The sequence below is a fragment of the Mauremys mutica genome, chromosome 5 (assembly GCF_020497125.1).
Source record: "Mauremys mutica isolate MM-2020 ecotype Southern chromosome 5, ASM2049712v1, whole genome shotgun sequence".
NCBI lineage: Eukaryota > Metazoa > Chordata > Testudines > Geoemydidae > Mauremys > Mauremys mutica.
In genome coordinates, this window is record NC_059076.1 from 63288295 (window position 1) to 63312490 (window position 24196).

Consider the following 24196-nt stretch of genomic DNA (forward strand, 5'->3'; position numbering starts at 1 on the left):
TTGGTGTGGATGCCAAGTAGGACCGAATTAAACCTTTTGTGGGCCCCCAAGGGGGCAATGGGATATGGTGCGGAGGGTGGGGGTGTGGGTCCCCAGAGCAAGGCGCTAGATGGGAGCAATGGGGCACAGTGCGGGGGGGCAGCCCCATTCCACCCAGCCCAGTGCAAGGGCCCTGTTTACAACCGGCAGCTGCCAGATGCACGTGGGTCCTCCTGGCCCTGTGCTGCCAGAGTGCTGCTTCCTCTCAGGGGTGGGGCTAGGCCGTGCCACATCGTCTCCCCACCTAGTACCCTCTGACCCCTTATGCCTGGAGACTCCCCCACAGACCTCTATGCCCAGGACCCCACCAGACCTCCTATGTCCAGAGATCCCTGCATGCTACCACCCCTCGCCCAGCGCCCCCCAGAGTCCCCACAACTGCACAGTGTCCCCCCAGGGTCCCCTATGCCCAGTGCCCCAAAACACAGAAACCTCTCCCACCCTTCGTTGCCCAGTGCCTCTCACCAAACTTCCCAGAGACCCACTCCCCTGCGCCCTGCCACCTAGCCGCACTCAGTGGCCCTGCTGGGAGGTGACCTTGTCTGCTGGGCTGAGCTGGTAGCGCAGCCAGGGCCAGTCCTAGGGTGGGGATTGCTTTGGTCCTTCCGGAGTGGTGCAATTAGCCAGGCCGGAGTGGGCGCAGGGCCTGCCCTAGCCAGGCTCCATCAGGACCCACTTGTCTGGTGGGGCCTGGCCGAGCTCCACGCACTGTCCTCCTCCACCGACTGGCCTGGCCTCTGCACCGGTCCTAGGCAGTTCAGCCCTGGGGAGGTGGGCCAGACCTCATGCATGGTGGGCAGCAGAGACTGCTTGGAGCTGCACTGGGAAGTGCGGCAGATCCCTGGGACACAACCCTCAAGAGCCCAGCTGGTTGTGTCCACCAGCCTCATGGCCAGCAGCCCTGCCCAGCCTGAGTGGTGGAGCCCAGCTTCTGGGCAGTGAGCCCTCTACAGGTGAGAGGGACATGCTGGCTGGGAGTCCCTCACACAGCAAGGCCTGGGCACTGTACTGCCCAGCATGAGGGGCCAGACCCAGCCGTGTGGATAGGTTAGAGGAGTCCATAATGGGTCCCTTCCCAGTGTGGCCATTGGCACCATTGTAAACCTGGTATTGATGCCAAGGGCTGTATGTTCACATTGTGAGGATGTTTCTACTGAAGCTGACAACTTGTGACAATCTGGCCAATTATCCTTGTAGCTGAAATTGTGAAGAGTTTCCCTTGGATGCTGAGGTGTAAATGCCCGTTAAACCTTGCAAGGGCCATTTGTTGGCAGCAAATGTAAAATTTGTGCTTGGAATAGCCAAACGTTAACCAAACCAGCTAAAGCTGTCCTCCTTAAGCAGCTGAAAAGCCTAAACATTGATATCTGCACCTTTATCTGAAGTGCACTAGCTAGGAAGTGAAGAAAAGAAAGTCGAGGACTATGTTTCTGTTTTAATGCCATGTTGGTGGGTTGCTCCAGCAAAGGGTGGCCGCTATACTTTCTCCCAGTGCCGATGAGTATTGTAGGCTTGGTAGGTGATTAACCTGTGACTCATCAAAGTCTGATTTCCCTATCAGCTGTTGGCATTGTACCATCATGTTCAGGTTGGCCAACAGTGCAGATGCAGTTGACTTCTACCAGCAGCTGCAGGTAGTCCTTAATGGAACCCTGAGAAAAAAGACATCATCATGACCCTGGGTGGCTTTAAAGCACAGGTAGAAAAGATTGACACCTGGGCAAATATACTCGGGCATCTTGGTATCAAGCAGGAGAACAGGAAGTGATTGCTGGAACTTCCAGCTGCCACTGACCTGGTGATCACTGACTCTCTTCTGCCACCAGAGACTCACAAGTAGACCTGTTACAGCCCAGATGATTTGACGAGGGCTCTTAGCAATCATGTCCTCATTAATTATAGTTGTTACTCAACAGTCATGGATGAAAAGTATACAGAGGTGCTGAACTAGACACCGACCATTAGTTTCTGACTTTGCCACACAGTTAACTGTCTGAAATTAGTCAGATTCAACCAAAAGTTTTTATTAGAACTGAGCTATTGGTCAGCTGCTATTCCAAACTTCTCCAGGCCATGGAAACATTAAGACTGAAGTCTCTCCTTGTCATCTGTTGAGGAATGGCGTTGTTTCAAGTCATTGGTACTGGTCACTGCCAGGTTGGTGCTGGGACCTCAGCCCTTTTAACGTCAACGGTGGCTCAGTGAGAAAACACTCCAGCAGTTGGAGTTCAGGAAAAAGCGAGGCTACAATTTGTGTCTTTAAAGACACATTTATTGAGCGCAAAAGCAAAGTCTGAATGGGTTTGACTTTGGACTGTCATCAAGTCATTGTGTAAAAAAGATAAGGAATCCTGGTGGTTGATTTGAGGTAGTTAGTGTGGTACATGCTGCTGCTAGGCAGGATTTCTGCAGCTTTTATTAATCTTTGCAGTGTCTGTGGTGGTAGGTGGCATCAGCCTGTTTGGTAAAGAATTGGGATGGCAGCAGAAACAAGAGTCTACAAGATCAGTTTTATTATTGGGAAGACCATTTCAAGATGCTCCTTAATTGTCTGCCATCTACTGTCTCTTCTGCTTGAAGTGGGGGCAGGAAGTAAAGCTGCCTTCTTCCAACCAAGAAGAGATCCAGATTGCAGTCTGTAAGCTGACATCTGGGAAGGCACCAGGGTTTTGTAACTTCACTCCTGAGTTGCTGAAGAAGAGGTGAGGGTACTGTTGTGTGTAGCTGCATAGACTTTTTCAGACCATCTGGTGAACTAATATCTCCCCAACAGTTAGAAGGAGGATGGTGTACTTGCTTCTGTTCAAAGAGGCAGTAAGGCCAAGTGTAGTAACTATAGAGAGATTATGCTGTTGTTGGTCCCAGGGAAAGTCTTCACTTCCATGCTAATGTCTTAAATCACTTATGAGCTTCATGGCAAAGGCTGGGATACTCAGTGTGGCTTTAAACCTGGTGGTTCCACTTTTCACAAGATCTTTACTTTTGAGACAGTTTTTTGAGAAGATGGCTGAATTTAATAAGCAGTGTCCAGCACTTTTATAGATTTTCATCAGGCCTTCTATTTAGAGCATTGAGCACATTTGTGGAGTCTGATGAAGTGACTCAGAATCCCAGGGAAGATACTGTCACTGATAGAAATCTGTGTTTAGGTCAGTGGCAGATATGTAGCATGGTTCCAGTTTCTACAGGAGTTTGGCAAGGCTCCATTCTGTCACCATCATTGTTCAGCATCGGCATTGGTTGGTTGATAAGCTTGCAAAGGTTGTGGTTGGTGGCACTGAGCTGAACACCATTTTGCTTCAAGATCTCAAAGATGCCCACACAGTGCCTTATTGGCTTAGTTTGTTGAATCACTGCAGCTGATAGCTGGGCAGGCATGAAACAGTGCACATTGGTCCATTTATTAATCAGGATAAAATCAAGTCGTTGGCCATTACCATCAAGCAGCTTCTAGCTCCAGTTTATGATGAACTCCATATTAACCTGTTCAAATGGGACATTGAGCAAGTGGCAACTGTCAAATACTTGGGAAGCATCACAGACAGTGCTGGAGGATGTTTGAAAGATGTGGACGCTTGTGTAGCATCAGCCACCTCCATGTTCTGGTCCCTTCAGTGATGTTTGGAGACATTGTCACATCAAGCTTGCTTTGAAGCTGTGGTTGTATAGAACTAGTTATTTCAACTCTTTTGTACCACAGTGAAATGTGGGTGCTGAGGAAGGCTGAATAGCACTGGAGTGAATTTTTTTAATCTTGCCATCTTCATCAGATGGTTCATATTAAGTGGCAGAACAAGATTAGCAATGAGGATATTCATAGTCCAGCAGTTGCCTCCATCAGTACTAATTTGGTTTCAGTGGCTTTCTTGGTACGGATATGTTAGGATGGAAGGCCAGTGAATTGTGAAACGTATTTACCAAGGAATGCTGCTACTCAGCAAGCGATCACATGGTCACCAAAAGTTCTGGCAATATAAGATTGCCAATGGCTGACAGACTGAACATCCAGCTGGATTATGTTAAGAATCTAGCTAGAGATCAATCTGGATTATGCTTGATCTGCAAGGAGGTATGTTCTCTTGGGGTTTGCCTTGATACTGGTGATGAGTGTTAATGGGCTTCACCAGCAAAATGAGTTTTGAGGAGGGATTTTTGAGGCAAAAGGGTCAAGGAAGATGAGGGTGGAGAAGAAGCCCTGAGACTTGGCTAGAAAAGGTAATTAGAAATCATGTGAGATCTGCTTTGGTGAAGGGGAGGGTTACAATCCACAAAAAATTCTCCACTTGAAATGATGTATCAAATGTTGTTAGTAGTGGTCAACACTGGAACTGGCATTATTTTAGTAACTTTATAAATGATGTGGAGGAATTGGCATATATTGTGTTGACCAGACTTTGCAGATGATACCAATACTGGAGGTCTGACACAAAGAGAAGATTAAGGCAGACTCCAGAAAAACTTGAAGTAATGTTTGAGGAATAACAAGAGGCAACCTAATATGAAAGCATGCCAAGATGCTGAAGTGCAGGGGGCTGGACTGGTTGACCTCAAGGTCTCTTCCAGCCTTACATTTTTATGATCCTATTATTCTGTGCCTTTGGGCGAGAAGAAAACCAAAGGAAAACTCCAACAGCGAGAAGGATGGATGTTAGGAATGCAGAACAAGGTTTAGTGTGATTAAATGTATGTAAAAATAGAAGTTATATTAGCTCCATGTACGCAGAGTTAAGGGCCATTGTTTTAAAGTGAAGAGTAATTTTTGTGTGGTGTGTGCCCAATTTGAGGCACAAGGATTTTTCAGAAAAGAAGACCCCTTTAAAGAGTCTTACGGTGAACACACAAATAGTGAGGTACCCAAAATTACAAGTTGCTTATGAAAATCTTGGTCAAAAGTTTTAATTGAAAAGTTGAACAATGAGTGTAAAATCTTATTCAAAGCAATGAGAGCTAATATACTAGGCCCTATAAGAAAATCTGACTACTGATGATTTGTTGAATTTTGATTTTGTACCTAGCTTGTGGTCATAGCAGTAACTTTGTATTGTGCTGATACCGAAAGAGTAGTGTTATATGTTCTCTTTAAGGGAAAGAATAAAAACAATTAGATTGGTTCACCAATTTCCCTGATGCACTGAGCCAGATTTTCTGATGTAAATCTGTGTAGTGTCATGAAGTCAATGAGGCTAAATTGACTTAACAGCGAGGATTTGGCCCGCTGCATACTGTCTATTTAACTGTACAGAATAGTGCACAGTTAAATACTCCAACTAAAAAGAATACAAAGAGTAGCACGTAAGGTCTGAGAAGGTTAAGAACTTGTATAGCTTACACAAATGGAGAGAGGGATCTTAGATCTGAACAAATTATTGAACAAGCTATAAGGACTGAATGCGACTGTTAAAGGATGCAGTGTATTTAAAGAATGGTAAATTTAGATTAGAAGTGATCAGAACAATTGGAGAATAGAACTGCAATCTAAAAGGTAATTGAGGGGTACCTTCAGTGAAACATTTGAAAGGAGATTAGATAATGCACTGGGGAATGCTAGTTTATCCTGTTCTAGGTGCTGGGGCTTTCACTTATTGACCTGTGTGAGCCTTTCAGCTCTCATGATTAGAGGAGAGAGACTGAGGTGTACCCCACTGTTTACATTTGCTAGATTGGTAGGAATTCAGGCTAGCAATAATCTAATTTATAAAAAAAAAACACGAACTCTGTATCATATTCTTTCAGACTTGTAATGAATTTTGAATCAAGAAGCGAGGGAATGTCAAAGTTCTGGAAAATATTCAAATCTACTTCTTTTTTTTTTGTAATTTGGCAAATGAGATTGCCTTGGATATGCAGTATTGTCTAGGAGTATGCTGGAAGCATGCTAACTACATCTGCATTTTTATTTTCACCAGCTGGCCTCAGAACTTCACATATTTGGTACTTTTTCCTGATGTTCCCATTGCAAATGATGTTAATTCTCCCTCTCCCCTCCCCCCCCCCCCCCGACACTGTTGCTGAGTATAAAATATCTGTGAAACTGTCAAACACAGTGTAAGGCCATTGGAGTCCTGTACATCTGTGTATTTGGAGTTGTTTGTGACAGCCAGGTGACAGTGTTAACATGAAACAATTCCCCTGTGCTAGTAAATCTCCTGACTATTTCTTATGGCTGTTATCACCAAACTTGCAGAGATAAAATTTCAACTTTAATGAAATGAGGTGATATCATTCACTAAGATAATTGCTAACTTTTCAGATTCCTAGCTGTGTTCCATTAGGACTTTGTTTAATACCAAAAATTTGTACGAACTGACTCATTCTTTTGATTAGAAAGAACTTTAAAAATTTAGGAGGAGAAAAAAAGTACACTTTTTTTGGTTAGTTTCCAGAATTACATTGATCTCTAGCTAGGTTCTTAACATAATCCGGCTGGATGTTCAGCCTGTCAGCCATTGGCAATCTTGTATTGCCAGAACTTTTGGTGACCATGTGATCGCTGGCTGAGTAGCAGCATTCCTTGGTAAACATGCTTCACAATTCACTGGTCTTCCATCCTAACATATCCGTACTAAGAAAGCCGCTGAAACCAAATTAATGTCATGGGGTACTGCATTCAGATAAACTGAAGACTTGAGCATTATCTATATCTAATACTGATGTCAAATTAATTAAATGATTTAAAATCCTTCCATTTAATCCAGGGGTTCTCAAACTGGGGGTCGGGAACCCTCAGGGAGTCGCAAGGTTGTTACATGGGGAGTCGTGAGCTGTCAATCTCCACCCCCAAACCCTGTTTTGCCTCCAGCATTTATAATGGTGTTAAATATATTTAAGTGTTTTTAATTTATAAGGGAGGGGGTCACACTCAGAGGCTTGCTATGTGAAAGGGGTCACCAGTATTAAAAAAAAAAAAAAAAAAAAAAAAAAAATTTTTGAGAGCCACTGATTTAATCAGCATGACGTTCATTCATATGAATTAAATCAATACTGTGTGTTGACTCTTAATTAGGTTCTTATACTATGGTGGTCATGGTATTTAATAAGTTACCCCTGAAATAAAAATAATACTTTGAAATGCATAGTTCATTAGTATGTCCCTGGAGGTCATGGAACTTCAAACCTTTTGTTATAGTCTGTGTCCCAGTGAGAGGCATTAATGTATGGATATGGTATGAAATAACTGATTCCACTCTACCTGGTGCTGGAGTACTGTGTCCAGTGTTGGGTGCTTTAAGAAAGATGTGGGCAAATTGGAGAGAGTACAAAGGAGAGCAACAAAAATGATAAAAGGTTTAGAAAACCTGACATACTGAGGAAAGGTTAAAAAAAAAAAAACTGGCTGTGTTTAGTCCTGGGGCTTGTCTACACTTAAAATGCTGCAGCGGTGCAGCTGTACTACTGTAGTGCTTCAGTGAAGACATTATCTATGCTGATGGGAGGGCTTCTCCCATCGGCGTAAGTAATCCACCTCTCTGAGGGGTGGTAGCTGGATGAACAGGAGAATTCTCCCATCAATTTAGCACTATCTACTCTGAGGTTAGATCGGTTTAACTGTTTTGCTCAGAGGTGTGGATTTTTCATACCCCTGAATGATGTAGTTATACCGACCTGATATCCTAGTGTAGACCAGGCCTTGAGAAAAGAAGATTGAGTGGTGACCTGATATGACTTCAGATATGCTAAGGGCTGTCAGAAAGAGGACAGGGATCAGTTGTTCTCCATGTCCACTGAAGGTAGGACAAGAAGTAATTGGCTTAATCTGCAGCAAGAGAGATGTAGGTTACATTTTTAGTATTGGAATAGGTTATCAAGGTAGATTGTGGACTCCCCATCACTGAAACTTTTTAAGAACTGTTAGACGTATACTTGCCAGGGATGCTATTAACTATACTTGTTTCTGCCTCAGCACAGGGATGGACTAGATGATCTATTGAGGTTCCTTTAAGCCCTACATTTCTATGATAAAATCTAGCTTGTTACATGGTGAATTATAATTTGTCTTAATTCTCTCACTAACATGCTGTGGTTTTCACTAAACTTGGACATCTGTTCTGCAAGCCAAGGCTATTGTGGGTGGGCTGCATTGTTTCCTGTTAAAGACTAGTTTAATAATAGATCACTCCTTGTCTGCTCACTAATGAATGATACCCAGATCTAGCCATTCATTTCACTTGTGTTTTGGTGACAACTCTTCTGTACAGAAAGTTGCATATAGTGATTCTTTTTATAGCAATTTAAGGAAGAGTATCTGTATTTTAAGGTTTTCCAGACAGGTATTACTGGAGTCATGTCTCTTGCTTTCTCTCTCTCTCTCTCAGATTTCCATTTTGGATTCAAAAAGAAGTATGAATATTGGGATATTTCTCAAGCAATTCAAAAAGTAAGATTTCCTTTTTCATACAATTAATTAACTTGAGCTTCAAGTGAAATGGCTACACAAGTGTTCTAGGAAATAAAGAAGACACATGATGGAATGGGAAAGGCAATTCTTCTTTAATTTAGTTTAGGTTCTGCACAAAATTGTCAAATAACTTCAGTTCGTAGTTTAAACAAAAACGTGTACTAATGAAGTCAGTTTGATTGTTGCCTTGCCAGTTGAGCTGAAGTTTCATATGCAGTAATAGAAAGCTATAAATTCTCATGTAATTCAATGTGAGATACTCTTCATTTGGTTCTCTCTCTTTATGAAGAAAGAATGGAATGGGGTGAGAGAGGATGTGGGGGAGATTGCCACACCTGAGCCATTCTTTTTATGTGACGAATCTGAGGCATTGTCCCATATTAAGGTGATGCTAGAGGGATCAAACTGATACATTAAACAGTAATAAGTCACCAAGACCAGATGGTATTCACCTAGCAGTTCTGAAGGAATTCAAATATGAAATTGCAGAAATACTAACTGTGATATGTATCCTATCACTTAAATCAGCCTCTGGTACCAGTAGGTAGCTAATGGAATACCAATTTTTAAAAATGGTTCTAGAGACAATCCTGGCAATTATAGTACAGGCCAGTAAACTTAACTTCAGTACCAGGTAAACTGGTTGAAACTATATTAAAGAACAGAATTATTAGACACATAAATGAACCTAATATGCTAGGAAAGAGTCAAGGGAAATCATGCCTCACCAAACAGGTGGACAAGGGTAATCCATTGGACACAATGAACTTACCTTTTCAGAAAGCCTTTGAAAAGGTACCTCACCAAAGGCTCTACAGAAAACTAAGCATTCATGGGATAAGAGGGTGAGTCCTCTCAGGGATCGGTAACTGGTTAAAAGACAGGAAATGAAGAATAGGAATAAATGGAGAGGAATAAATGGAGGAATAAATGAAATAAATTTCAGAATGGAGAGAGGTAAATAGTGGGATTCCCCCCCCCCCCCCAAGGATCTGTACTGGGACTAATGCTGTCAAAAATATTAATAAGTGATCTGGAAAAAGGGATAAACAGGGAGGTGGCGAAGTTTGCAGATTGATACAAAATTACTCAAGATAATTTAACACCAAAGCTGACTGCAAAAAGTTACAAAGGGATCTCACAAAGCTGGGTGACTGGGCAACAAAATGGCAGATGAAATACAGTGTTGATAAAGGCAAAGAAATGCACATTGAAAAACATAATCCCAACCATACAGAGAAAATGGTGGGGTCCAAATTAGCTGTTATATTTGAGAAAGAGCTCTTGCAGTTGTCATGGATAGTCTCTGAAAACAACTGCCCAATGTGCAGCGGCAATCAAAAAAGCTAGCAATGTTTGGACCCACTAGGAAATGACCACTTGCATCTGAAGAAGTGGGTATTCACCCACGAAAGCTCATGCTGCAAAACGTCTGTTAGTCTATAAGGTGCCACAGGATTCTTTGCTGCTTTTACAGATCCAGACTAACGCGGCTACCCCTCTGATAGGAAATGGATAGATAATCAGACAGTAAATATACAGTAATAATGACACGATATAAAGCCATGGTATGGCTGCACTTTGAATCCTGCATGCAGTTCTGGTCGCACCATAGTAAAAAGATATATTAGAATTGGAAAAGGTGTAGAGAAGTGCAACAAAAATGATTAGGGATATGGAACAGTTTCCATATGAGGCGAGATTAAAATGACTGGGACTGTTCAGTTTAGAAAAGATATGACTGGGGTGGGGAGATATGATAGAGGTCTATAAAAATCATGAATGGTGTGGAGAAAGTGAATAATGAGGCATTATTTCCCCCTTCCCATAACACAAGAACCAGGGGTCACCCTTTGAAATTCATAGTCAGCAGGTTTAAAACAAAATGAAGTACTTCCTCACACAACACACAGTCATACCATGGAACTCATTGCCAGTGGATATTGTGAAGGCCAAAAGCATAACTGGGTTCAAAAAAGAATTAGGTAAGTTCATGGAGGATAGGTCCTTCAATGGCTATTAGACCAGAGGCCAGGGATGCAACCTCGTGCTCTAGGTGTCTGTAAGCCTTTGACTGTCAGATGCTGGGAATGGAATGTATGACTCAGTAATTGCCCTGTTCTGTTCATTCCCTCTGAAGCATCTGGCATTGGCCACTGTCAGAATACACAGGACACTGGGCTAGATGAGCCATTGATCTGACCCAGTATAGCTGTTCTCATGAGACGAAGGAACTTTTTTTAAGAGTAAGCTGGCGGTGTCGAGTCTTTTATGCACTAATTAGAAAATTGTTCTTCAGCAGAGGCATTGCCGAATGTTGCTTTAGAATAACACTGTTGTGAGTACTGATGCATGACTAATTACAATTTTTGTGCATAGCAGAGGTGTGTTTTTTCTCCAGTGTGTTACTCAATGCTGTTACTCAAGCATTTGAAATGTAATTGATTAATTATGTATTCAAGGCCTGCTCAATCCATAATTGAAGATATTAATCAAGGAAAAAGTGATCCCTATGGGTCTGAGATGCTGCGTGAATTCCTTAAATTATTGCCAGAAGCAGAGGAGGTAAGTAAGCAGTTTTATTTAGTGGCTGTTTTTGTGGCAGAGCTGCTGTTGCCTGGGGTTCTACAGAATAGCTCTTATTTTCTCTCTAAAAGGGGCATCAAAACTCTGGAGATCTATGGATGGAAAAACCATTAAGTGCGAATATTTGGCCTGTAGGATGACAACATATTTGCTTGAGATACCAAGGACATAGTTTTAGTCATTCCCTGCCTACTAAGTAGTTTAACTGTTTATTTGTTGGCAGTTCTTAATTAAGGCACTGATAAGGTGGCTTTGTTTCTTAGATGCATTTTATTAAGTTACAACCTGTAAATTACTGCACAATGCTCTTCCAGCAGGTGCAGAGGTTCTATAGTAGGAACCAAACACAGTTGGCCAGTACCTTCATTTAGGCTACATCTACACTACAGCCTGGATCGACACTCTGAGATCGATCAACCAGCAGTCAATTTAGCGGGTCTAGTGAAGACCAGCCAAATTGACAGCAGATCGCTCTCCAGTTGACCTCTGTACTCTACCCTAGACGAGAAGATTAAGGTTTCTCCCATCAACCCTCCGTGGTGTAGACCCCACGGTAACCCGACCTAAGGCACGTCAACTCCAGCTACGTTATTCATGTAGCTGGAATTGTGTAGCGTAGGTTGACTTACTGCGGTAGTGTAGACATAGCCTTAGAGTGCTGTTTGTTTCTATGCTGCCTTAGTGATCCACAATCCTAAATGTGCCAATTTGTTTGATAAACTTAAGTCGACTGTCACACAAGCTCTCTAAAAGCAATTTTTAAAAACCAGGAAATTGACCGTTAACATTCAGGCCAACCGTAACTCATATGCCATACCACTTCAGTGTCCTAATATTCAAATACTCACTGAGAACAACTTGCTCAGCAAGAAACTTGCTTTCAGTTCAAACATATAACGAACACCACCACACATCTCTAGTTAACTCAAACACACACCCTTAACCCAGGCTACTTACTTTTTCATGTGCACAAATAACATGTATTGTGGTAAGGTCTATGACTCTGATAGGGAATATGTAATCTAAAGGTGAAGTTAGAGGGGTTTGTACATAAAGGCACACTGTCAACTTGAAATGTAGCTAGTTAATTTTAGAGGTGGAGTTCAAAGTAGTTTTGGGTACTGAAATTTGTTCCTGAAACCATCCCATCTCCCCTCCAATTTTATATGGCTTTACGTGCGTGTGGAAAAACCCACATAAAGTGGAAAATGGTGGAGTAACTATATATAATGGGAAACTTGAATCATAACCTCAGTTCATTTGTAGTCAATGCACAAAATAAACTAACAAAAAGTATTTTTCCCTTCTAATCTTTCAGCTATAGGTCTTGGATGTTCCTTGTGGCAAGAGTAGGTTAACTTTCAGATAGGCGTGACTCTCTAAATTGTGTGCTTTGATTATAATTTCATGCACTTCAGTCCTAAAACCTAGTTTTCTGAGTTCCATGCTGTGGAAGACTTGCAGTAGTGAAATCCTGACCTGTCTAGCAATTCTCTATAACTAGAGCGTGGCTTCTGATACTGTGAGAGTTCAGTTGACCTTATGTGAAACAGCTGAACGTCGCACACAGTCAAGCTGCTGTGGGTAGTGAATGTACATCTTGCATGTCCTGTAGCAAAGCAGTTAGTATGGGGCTGTCAGGGTGGGGAGGCTGTAGTTGATCTCTGGAGAAAGAAGACTGGCATGCAGTTAGGCAGCAGTAGAAAACTGATTAAATTATGAGACCTAAAGGCCACAAGGGACCATCGTGATAAACTAGTCTGACCTCCTACATAACACTGGCCATAGAACTTCCCTGTATGAATTCCTACTTAAAATCCAGTAGCTGTGGTTTAACTAGAGCCTGTCTTTCAGAAAAACATCTAATCTCTATTTAAAAATACTTCATGTGATAAAGAATCTACCACATCCTTGGATAAGTTGTTCCAATGGTTAAAAATGTGCACCTTATTTCTAGGCTGAGTTTGTTTAGTCAATTTCCAGCCATTAGTTCTTGTTATACATTTTGTCTGCTAGACTCAGGAGCCCTCTATTATCTCAGGTTCTTACAGATTATGATCAAGTCACCCCTTGCCCTTTTCTTTGTTAAGATGAATAGATTGAGCAACTTGAGGTTTTCACTATAAGGCATGATTTCCAATCCTTGAATCATTCTCATGTCTCTTCTCTGTACCCTCTCCAATATCCTTCTTGAAATGTAGATACCAGAACTGGGCACATACAGAGATGAGGTAATCTTTGTACTTGATAGTCCTCTGTTTATACTTCCAAGGATTGCACTAGTCCTTTTGGTCACAGCATTGTGCTGGGAGTTCATGTTCTGCTGATTATTCATGACTTCCAAGTCCTTTTCAGATTCACTGTTTAAATTTTCTCCCTGGTGATTTGGGTCATAATTGTTTTCAGCTTTGTGAAACTGATATTTTTAAAGCACAAAGCACTGTCACAGTTGCAATGCTAGCTGCATCCTCTTTGGGGGTCTTGTTGTGTGCCACTTTTTCAGGTGTCAGGCCTTGTGGATTTACCCATCCTGTGTGGTTCCTCCTACTTCTAGGACTGGACTGTGCTTAAAATTTAGATGGACATAGCCACATCACTCAGGGGTGTGAAAAATCCACCCTTCTGAGCAATGCAGCTATTTCAACTTAACCCTCAGTGTAGTAGTAGCTAGGCTGATGGAAGAATGCTTCTGCCAACCTAGCTCAAGAAGGTGGTGTTCCTACACCAATGGAAAAAACCTTTGCATTAGCGTCAGCTGTGTCTACACTACTGGGTTATGTGGCATGGCTATGGCACTGTAGCTATGCTGGTTTAGTCCCTATAATGTAGACATGGCCTTAGACTGGGCCGTGGGTACCCTGTTTATCAGTCCTGCTTACCCAGCAGGTCTGACTGGGTTTGGCACCTGTATTCTTCCTTTCAGGAGTCTGTGACCTAGTGGTGTTTATAGTGATAAAACATTCATTGCAATAGGAAAAAAGCATTTAGAGAGAGATTTTAAAACAATAGTCTACACAGGTTTATCTTACCTAGAGTCTGACCATCTTCTGAGGGTAACTAGACAGGCCTAATTTCAGGCACCCCAGTGGTCACCTGCATCTTAGTTTGTTTTTTCCCCCTCCCTCTTTCTTGTCTCTCTCTCTTAACTACTATCGCCCTTTGGATCTTCTGGTTCCCAGGCCTTTTCTGGTTCTGGCATTGTTTCTCACATGATTGCTGAAAAGTTGTTTATCTTGAACTATTGTTCTTCCCCCCCTTCCTGTTTGTTTGTTTTTCCTTTATAGCCTCCTATTAAACTACACCCATGTGTTCATACAGTAAGCATCCCAGTAACCAGGTCAACACACAGTATTCATATATTATTATAGAGCAACTCCAATTTCATCACATATATTACTGGTTTGGAGTTTGTTTTGTTTACACACAATAAATGTAATCAAATCATCATCACTTGCACCTAAGCAAACACAAACTTCTTTATTTTTATGGTCAATTCCTCTTCATTTTGTCAGGATTAGGTCTCATGCAGAATTCTCCAATGTAGGATGCCACACTATTTGAGTTAGGAAACTGTTATTTATAATAATATTTATAAATTCCAAGCACATTTCAGTCTTGGCAGCATGAGATCTCTCACATAGGTCACTCAGATAGAAGTTCCCCACCATAATGTAGCTTTTTGTCCTACCCCTACATGTAGATGCTTAAGGTGCTGGTGGTCCTGTTCTTTAGTGTGACTTGGTGGTCTGTAGCAGGCACCAGCAAGTATCATATCTTGTGCCTTATCTGTTAGAAGGTTGGTCCATAAGCATTCAAGGTCATTTGCTTCCAAGTCGTCAGTGATTCTGTTTTTGACAGGGTGCCAGAGTACCCTGTCCGCTTCCCCTTTTTCCTTTCAAACCTATTTAAAGCAGTTGTAACCAATGATTTTAACATTGCAGTCATGTGACTCTTCCCAGCAGATTTCAATAATACCCACGAAGTTAAATTTATGGTTATAAATGAGCAATTGCAATTCCTCTTATTACCCAGACTCCTATAATTGGTACATAGGCAATTAAAGAATTTCTTCTCTTCGCATCCCTTGGTGCTTGGATTTATTTTGTACCAAATGAATGCTCATTTATTCCTTTTTTCATCTGCTTCTCTTGTTAAATATAAATGCACTCCAGCCTGTCCTCTAAAGATTGATTCCCCTTCTATTGAGATGGAGGTCATCCAGATTTGCACAGCTCCCTCTCCTGAGAAGGTTGACTCATGTTCCACGAAATCAAACCCCTCTTCCTTTCAGCCACTTATCTGGTCAGTAGTGCAGTTCCAGAATCTTCTGCTTTCTCTCTTCCTTTGCTTGTGGGACAGGAAAGATCACATTCCTCTCCTTCCGTACCCTTCTATCTTCTCTGAAGTGGTCTGTAATCTCTGAGGTATCATCTGAAACAGTGTCATTAATACCAACATGCACCATGCCAGTGGATCTTTGTGCACTGACTTCAGAAGCCTACCTAATCTTGCAGCCACATCTTGGTTCCAGGAAGACAACACACCATCCTGTTTTCTGCCTGTCCCTTGCAGAACAGCTTAGAGTTTCTGATGTGGACGTGGGATGCTTGTAGACCTCTTTGTGGGCACTCTTGATTTGTCTTGTGTGTTGGGTTGAGGAGCCATCCTCAGGCGTGTCCTGAACAGTCTTTTTTTCCCACCCAATCAGCTGTGACTTACGAGATTTTTCTGCAGTTTCCATGATACAGTGATACAAACCTTGCAATGAAAATGCATTCCTTGTCACAGCTGTGAAGGGAGTCAGCTTTGAATTCTCATACTCTTTTCAGTTTGACCCTCAACCTTTATTCACACTACTGCTGGTAAATTGTAAACACTTGATTTATGCTGTAATCTTATCAGTGTCCTAGAAAGTGTTGATAAATAGCCCTATTACCTCAGTGTTTCCCTACTCACCAGCCTGACTTATGCTGCAAGTTTTATATCTTAACAATTTGTCCCTCCCCCACTGACCTCCCACTGATGGTTATTCCACCTTTCTGTGGGATCTTTTTTGAGATGGAACAACTTTTTTAACTTTTTAAAATAAAGCTAGATAATTAAAACAAAACAAAGAATAAGGATTTATTTTGTTGTCCTCCAAATGTTTTGTGCCTTCCCCACTGTAATTGTACTGTGATAACACCCTTTTAATGCATGTAAATAAAGTTAACACTAAGAACATTTTAGTTGGTAACTGAGCTGTTAGAATTGTGTATAAATGGCACTTTTGTTCAGTGTTTTTGTGAAACTATGAATATAGGCATTATTGAAATACTGGCACTGTGTGAAGAATTTTGTCAAACAGAAATTGAACATTTTCAAACGTGTGATTTGCAAAATTGACAAAGTCAAGGTCGGACAAAGCTTCCAGTCACTGAAATTTCTCAAATTTGCTGTTTAAAACCACAAGCTTTTCTCTGTGGAGTACTGAGGGCTTATTACCAGGGTTACCAGCATCCACAGAAAATGGTCTGAAAGTCTGGTGCAAAAAACAAATGTATTTTTTTCTAGATAGTTAAAATAAATAAATTTTAAAAAACCACCAACAACAACAAATCATTAGTTGCCAACCACAGGTCTTCCTGGGATAATTAATTTACCACCCTACCATATCTCTCAACACTGGAGAAGAAAGACAAATCTGTATTTGTTGCTTCCTCCTTCCCCAGCCCACTTCTTGTCAGGTCAGCCTTCTGCGTATTTATCGAGGAAAAGTGCTGGTTTTCCATGCTAGCAATCTCTGATATATAAGAGCCTCCCCAACTACCTCCCATTTAAAAAGGATTCCAGCTACACAGCTGGGCCTATATCCCATTAAAATGGCTGACAGTTACTCTTCCTGGCATCCTGGTCAAACCAGGGGGAATCTAGCTGCTTTTGATGCATACCACCACACGGCTTAACAGGCCCAAATTGGTAAGGGTTAAGGGAGTCCACGGAACACAATTGTTAGTAGCCACCATGCCACATTCTTTTCTGTATGTATTGCAAGTACAAATTTTGGATAGTCTAGCCAATTCATCAACTCACCACACGCATGCTTGCCTAGGTTTATCAGAACATCCTGTTAATCCTTCCTTACAATGCCTAAAAATGTTTGCTAGTTCTTCGTTTTAAAAACACGAATAATCTCTCGCCTAGATTACTGGAAAACTTCTCTCTGCTTGCACCACTCCCTTTAAATACCTTCTCAATTTCTATATAAAATTCAGTCCCCTCTTCTTTTCCTTCAATGCTGTGTGTAGCTCTGCCCCTCTATATTTTTTATCTCCTCCTACATCCTTGTTTACTCCTTAAATCAGCTGTAGTCTTCTTTTGACTGCACCCTTTGTCTCCTTTTCTTATCTCCGCTATATTGCACAGGTAAGGGGAGGGGCATTTCACATGTGGTGTCTCCATTCCTTTCACTTCAGCTGCTTTCCAATGTGTCATTGTTTGATCTAGCCAGTAAGCACTGTGGGAACACTTTTTAAAATGCCATGTATGTTCACAATAATATAGAAACATGGAAAAATGGAGGAGACTTATCCTATTCATCTCTCCCATTGTGTACCGCTGCCTCTTGTTGAGATGGAGTAATCTACTCTGATTTAATATGAGTATATGCATCCAAGAATGAGTGGTACTGATACAGTTTCAGTCAAGGACTCTGAATTCTCATTCAAGAGCTTTGCATAACTGTCCTGTATTCATAAAATAAAATTCACTTTCTTGCTAGTGTACTGCATGTTGCTGGTGGAAAGCTGCTTATAACTCATCTACTGGCTTTCCTGGTTCTAAAAAATAATTAAATATTGGCGATAGATATCTTCAAACCAAATGAAGTCAGATTTTCTCCATTTCATAAGACTTTTAAGTGAGGGTGAATTATATATGTGAAAGTGTATGTAAAATCTGTTTGTTCATGGCCATTTCAAACATATAATCCATCTAAAAAGCAAATGAAAAAATTAACAGCAGCTCGGTGTGAAACTCAAGAAATGAAAAATTGAGCATGAAGTTTAGTTATGCTCCCTTGTTTACATTCATTAAAATATCCTCTCTAGTTATGTAACTGTAGTGCTTCGACAGGGGGTTCTCAAATCATTCGTGAACCTATCCAAAGTCCGTTGGTGTGTCTGTTAAGTATATGACAAATAGTGTGCAATGTTGCCAAAGTTATAATATTTGGGGTGTTAATGAGACCTGCATCTCCTGTGACTATGGGAGCATTTTGACTTTCATGTGAACAACTTTTCTACCTCTTGTGGTTGCAGAGAGAAGGTTGAAAACATGATGCCTGTGGCATTTTTTTCTGTTTCATTATTGGGTGACTGAAACTTTTTACATTGGAAAATATGTAATAGCTATAGCAAAGAAATGTGTGTAAGATATTGCCTTAGATTTCCTCCAGATTGTTATAACCATATGACCTAGTTAATAAACTGCAAAACTTATATGTAATGTGGGGACCTAGTTATAACACACTAGATTATAAAGTGCAGAAAGGATCTTTTAGCTTCTCTGTGCTTTTGTCCTCACATTGTAAAATGGGTTACTAATATCTTGTGGCTGCATCGGCGCCCGCCCAGCGCTGGGGCTGGAGGTGCTTTGGCTGCACTGCCCACCTGGCATTCTGGGGCTGGGGCGTTCTGGCCACGCTGCTCGCTGGGCGTGCTGGGGCTGGGGGCACATTGCGGGGCTTGCAGCCACAGGTGTATGTGTATGCTCTGGTGAGGGAGGGAGGGAGGGATGAGAGGGGAGGGGCCTTGGGCAGAGGGGGAGGGGCGGGGCTAGCCTCCCCCAACGGTGTGTTCACCCTCTGCCATAGCTGATGTCTGCTATCTTGCTTCCTGGCTTTTGTGCATTTAAATTTTAAAGTTGCATTTATAGTTTTCTACATGTAATTTCCTGTCCTTTTTTGAAGAGGGGAATCTGCCTGCACGCTTAGGGTATTGCTACACAGCAAAGAAAAACCCATGCCAGCTGACTCGGGCTCTGGCTGTGGGGATGTTTCATTGCTGTGTAGACGTCCAGGTTCATCCCTGCAGCCCAAGCCCCATGAGCCCGAATTGGCTGGCACAGGCCAGCCGCGGGGTTTTCTTTGCTATGTAGGCATATCATTAGGTCAGGATACCTGCAAAGACTACGCAAATTGTATGTAAGTAGTGTGTATGCGACTCAATTTCTCTGTAACCAGGATTCTCTTTCTTGATATATCTTTGTCATAACTGGAAAAATAGAAGCTTTATCGCTTTTTGACAGAATTTGGGTTTTTATGGGCATTTTCATTTTGAATCAACAGTTGTTGTTTTTTTTCATTTTGTTTCAATGTGAAATGTCATTTTGGTTTTTGGAAACTGAAAAGTTTGGGGTTTTGGCCTTTTGATTTTTGATTCCTCTCTCTCCCTCTTTAATTTTTTTTATTTTTTTTTACATGCCATCTCCACTCCTATTTCTTCTTCCAGCGTAAAAATGGTGGTGGTGGTGGGTGGAGGACAGAGAGAGAACTTTCATTTTCCAAAAGTCAAAATGGTATGTTAAAGGAAAAAATTCATTTTGAAATGTAGGCTTGAAACAAACACGTTTTTGTTTTTAAAATTCAAAAAATGTTGAAAGCAACATTGATCTGCAGAAAATGCTGATAACAATTGCAGTTTCTGATTAATTTTTTTGTGCAAAATATCTTTTATCAGATCTACCTTCATGTTAGGTAGAGCCTGCATTTCTGATGTTTAAAATTATGCTTCCTCTAATTTTTCAGCTCTTTATACTTTGCTGTATTTCTACACTATTTATATAAAAAAATAAATAAAGTATCAAGTCTGGTCTTCTGTGGCTTTGTGGCGGGGTGGGTCTGGAATTGGTTTATTGGTGGCTCTTTTATCTTAAGTGAAGAGGCAAGGGTTAAATCTTCAACAAAGCTCTTTTGAAAGCAATCCTTTTCTTTAGAATGTTCATTAGGCACTGGGAGTTCACACAAATAAATAGTCTGACTAAATATCTTTTCATCTCTCATTTTACTCTGCTTTCATTCTCTTGATTCCTGTGTCATAACTTAATTAGTTCTTCTGTCATGTATGGCTGTCTTCACAAGGGAACTGTACTGGGGTGGTGGGTGGGGAGGAGGAATCCTTAAGTGTATACTGGGAACTCTAGTGTGGACTAAGCACCAGCAGTTTCCAGTCTCTTTACCATTAAGTTAAGTTTACCCAGCTCTTCAGCAGGGTTAACACACAGTGGTGAAAAAGGGTCCAGCTGCAGAGCCTTGTCTGTCACTTGTAGGGGATCTTTTACAAAGAAGTCCATAACTTAGTTAAAGCTCTAGTGACTTCCACAACAAACAAATCTTGAAACAAGTAGAATGGCCCCTTCTGCCCACCCCCTTTTTTTGTGTGGAGAGGTAGGATCCTTTGTCTTAATATCATAAAAGAGCACAATGACAGAAGCCTTAGGATCTTTATAATACAGAGGATGGAGTTGTTTGTATGCATGTATGTATGCGGGGTGTGAGAGAAATGTGAGGGTGAGACTAGATACGAAGTTTGTGTGTGGGAAGATAGAGGAGGATGACTGGATGTGGGCATGATTTTATGCATGATTTTTACATATTGTGAAACATTCTTATAACTTATCTGGACAAAATTGCAGTTGTGCTTCAACAAGGGTGTGTGTACTTCTTCACTGTATCTGTGGGTGCTTGTGTACAAACAGTCTGTTTGTATCTATGGCTTCCAAAATGTGTATGGATATTGATGCAGCCATGATGAAAGAGGAGAATACAGATGACAGACAAATGTGTATTGGGGGTTGGGGGGTAGTGGTATCTGCTGCATTTACTCATATTGTCTGTATTTGAGATAAGGGTGGTTCTGGACATTTTTGTGATGTGTGCACAGTGCCATGAGTCTCTGGCACATAAACTAGACAGCAGTATATTTTTAAGGCCCTGTTGTGCATCAAATATAATCATGTTAGGGAACTCTGGTTGTTACACTGTATCTTCTTTTGTTTTCTTCCCAAACCTGTATAGGTGACCAATCCTCATGGAGGGCTAGGGCTAGCCTCATGTGAGGTTCTAAAGTTGAGCTATTTTTAAAATTTGTTTCCTTTACATTTAAAGTATCTTTCCAGCCACACCCAAATACTTTAAAATGACTCCCTGGATTTGGCTTCAATATTACAAAATAAGATAAAACCTCCCACAAATTCACATTTGATTGAGACCAAGAATGTGTAGTCTCACCCCAAAAGAGAATTGTAGAGAAAGCAATGAGTGAAAGCATGTCTGTGATGACAATATGTTGCAACTTAGCTACACACTTCTATTGCAATTGTAATATATAGCTAGATCATCTTAGTTCTGTAAGCACTGAACACTGTTAACTTTCAAGCATACATCCAGTATGCCAGACTTGTGATCACCTGAATAGTTGGCACCTGTCAGACAGAAAATTCACCTGCTTACAATGGAGAATCGCAAATGGAGCAATAAAAATGAAAGACCCTAATTCTCATGGAAACTGGGGCACTGTTCTCCCAAACATCATGACCATGTCTTTGTCTTTTTGTGTGCTCCTGAAAGACTAGTTGTGGAGGTATGAGAGGCATATAATAATGACTTGCAAGTTTCCCCCTGTGCTTCCCTGCTAATATGTTGGGATTGAAGGAAGTGCAGTTGGTTTTCATTTTTCTGAAAGGGAACTCTGATTTCAAGACTCCCCTAAAGCAAGTCACTGAACTGACTGTAATTCTTTGCTTCTCTTCAGTAAAAGTATATCTTTTCATTTTTAATCTTGAATTTAGAGATTAAGTTGTTTGTTATTGTCTCTCTTTCTTTTCTAGGTAAAGAAATTAAAAGCCTTTGATGGAGATGTAGCAAAACTGTGTCAAGCTGATTACTTTATGTATTTACTAATCCAGGTGCCAAAGTAAGGAGGTACTAGGTTTATTCTATTCATGGCAAACTCTCTTTTTTGGCTCTCAGTTTTAAAGCTGAGTTTGTTTATGTTCCAGCTATTCTCTTCGGATTGAAGCTATGGTGCTAAAGAGAGAATTCACACCTTCTTGTACTTCTCTGCAGAAAGACATGGCAATTATAAGAACAGCTACCAAAGGTAATTTAACATGCTGTGACATGCATTACATTCTTGTTTTTGCAAGAGGATTCATCAATCTGCATTATGGAGACTAGATCTTGAATTTCAGGTACCTAGTAGCTATTTAAAGGACGCTAACTAGCCTGTGACACATTCCATAAGGGTGTGTCTGTTGAATCTTTAACTCTGCTCCCAGGGCCAAAGATCCTGAAGTTACTGCATCTCTTTCACATTCCTCTATGCCTGGTAAAGCTGTCTGTAAGATGGCGATATTGGTTGACTGAAATCATTATCATAATGGATTCTCATATAATCTCTTACAGATCCATTTCCTTCTGTTCTTCTGAACTCTCTATATTCTAAACTTTACAGACACCGTAGCGCTGGTGATATGTTGCTCCTTTGGCCTAGGAACCCAAACCCTAATTAAGTCCTGCCTTCCTGTCTTCCTAGCTCTCTTTTAAGCTAATGCAAAATAATTAACTTCTTAATTTTCTGGTTCTGCTCCTTCCTATGATTCTGACCTTCACCTAATCCTTATGTTGCCCATTTACTCTGATCCTTAGTGTGGGAATACTGGTAAACATTGTGGCTACACTTAGCACTTCAAAGTGCTGCCGCGGCAGCGCTGCCGCAGCAGCGCTTTGAAGCGCTAAGTGTAGTCAAAGCGCCAGCGCTGGGAGAGAGCTCTCCCAGCGCTGTCCGTACTCCACCTCCCTGTGGGGAATAACGGACAGCGCTGGGCTGGGGCTTTGACCACACTGGCGCTTTGCAGCGCCGCAATTTGCAGCGCTGGAGAGGGTGTGTTTTCACACCCTGCTGCAGCGCTGCAAATTTGTAAGTGTAGCCATTGTCTTCAAGCCACAGAAGCATTGTTCACACTTGCCCCAAGCAGTGTTAGACAACACAGTAGCAAAGTGTCCAGCTGCAGGAGCCTTGTCTACACTAATTCTTCCACTAGTAGAGCTGAATTGGTGGTGGTAATGGCTGTAAATTTTTGGCAAAAAAGTCTATTATATCTTGCTAATGCTGAGGGTTTAACCGGGGACTTACAAGAAAGTCAATTAATAAAGGTCCATATACACTGCAAAATGGAACTATGTTGTAATTGTCACTTGACAGGGTAGCAATTGTAGTATAGACGGGCTCGTCCTGTGTGCTATCTTTGTAGGCTGACTTCTTAGTTTTATAGACTTCTGTATCCACTTGCACATTCTTTTTTGCCTCTTGCTATAAAATGCGTCATGCTTCCTTGTATAAACCTTTTTATAGCAAAACATTTTAAATTACCTTGTGTTTTGGCAACACTGACCAAAGTGGTTTGAGAGGTACCACTGCTGACTGCTCCCATAATGACAGATTAGCATGTTGGATTAAGCAGTTAAAAACAGGATAATTTAAATAATACTAATTTTGGAGCAATATAATGTCTTGTCTTAAAAAAATTTTTTTTTACGGTGCAGTGATTGCAAGTGTGTTTATTTTAAGCCTTCTACAATTTAAGGGTTCCATATTTTAGTATGAATGGTGGCTAGATATTCATAGAATCATAGGATTGGAAGGGACCTCAGGAGGTTATGTAGTCCAACCCCCTGCTCAAAGCAGGACCAATCCCCAGATTTTTACCCTAGTTCCCCAAATAGCCCCCTCAAGGATTGAGCTCACAACCCTGGGATTAGCAGGCCAATGCTCAAACCACTGAGCTCTCTTCTCCCCTTCCCTCCGTGTTTGTTCCCATGCTGTGAATACCTTGCAAATTTGCAAAGATCTTTTACTCTACAGCATTTGTAGAATACTAATTTTATTAACTCTTCACAGCTCCATAGCTCTGTTTCTCTTATTTCTAAGGTACTTATCATGATAGTTTCTAAGCACATACATGTATGTTAAGTTGATTCTTGTTGAAAATGTCCATGTATATTTTTATCTAAAGTACTGTTGTGTTTTGCAAAAGTAGAATATGTAGGAAATAAGCTTTTATTCTTTGAGTTTTATAAAGAAGTTTTATTTCATATTACTGTCTGTATGATGATTTAATGTAGCCTTATATGCTATC

At 41.2% G+C, this 24196-nt stretch overlaps 1 protein-coding gene across 1 annotated transcript in view; it reads left to right on the top strand.

Moving 5' to 3' along the window:
- FHDC1 (FH2 domain containing 1) overlaps nucleotides 1-24196 on the top strand; it is a 49207-nt gene that overhangs the window by 8131 nt on the left and 16880 nt on the right. The window contains exons 3-6 of the mRNA XM_045017379.1: nucleotides 8352-8413; nucleotides 10897-10999; nucleotides 21887-21972; nucleotides 22058-22158. Of these exons, the coding sequence (XP_044873314.1) occupies nucleotides 8352-8413; nucleotides 10897-10999; nucleotides 21887-21972; nucleotides 22058-22158 (352 nt within the window). The remainder of the gene's footprint in view (nucleotides 1-8351; nucleotides 8414-10896; nucleotides 11000-21886; nucleotides 21973-22057; nucleotides 22159-24196) is intronic.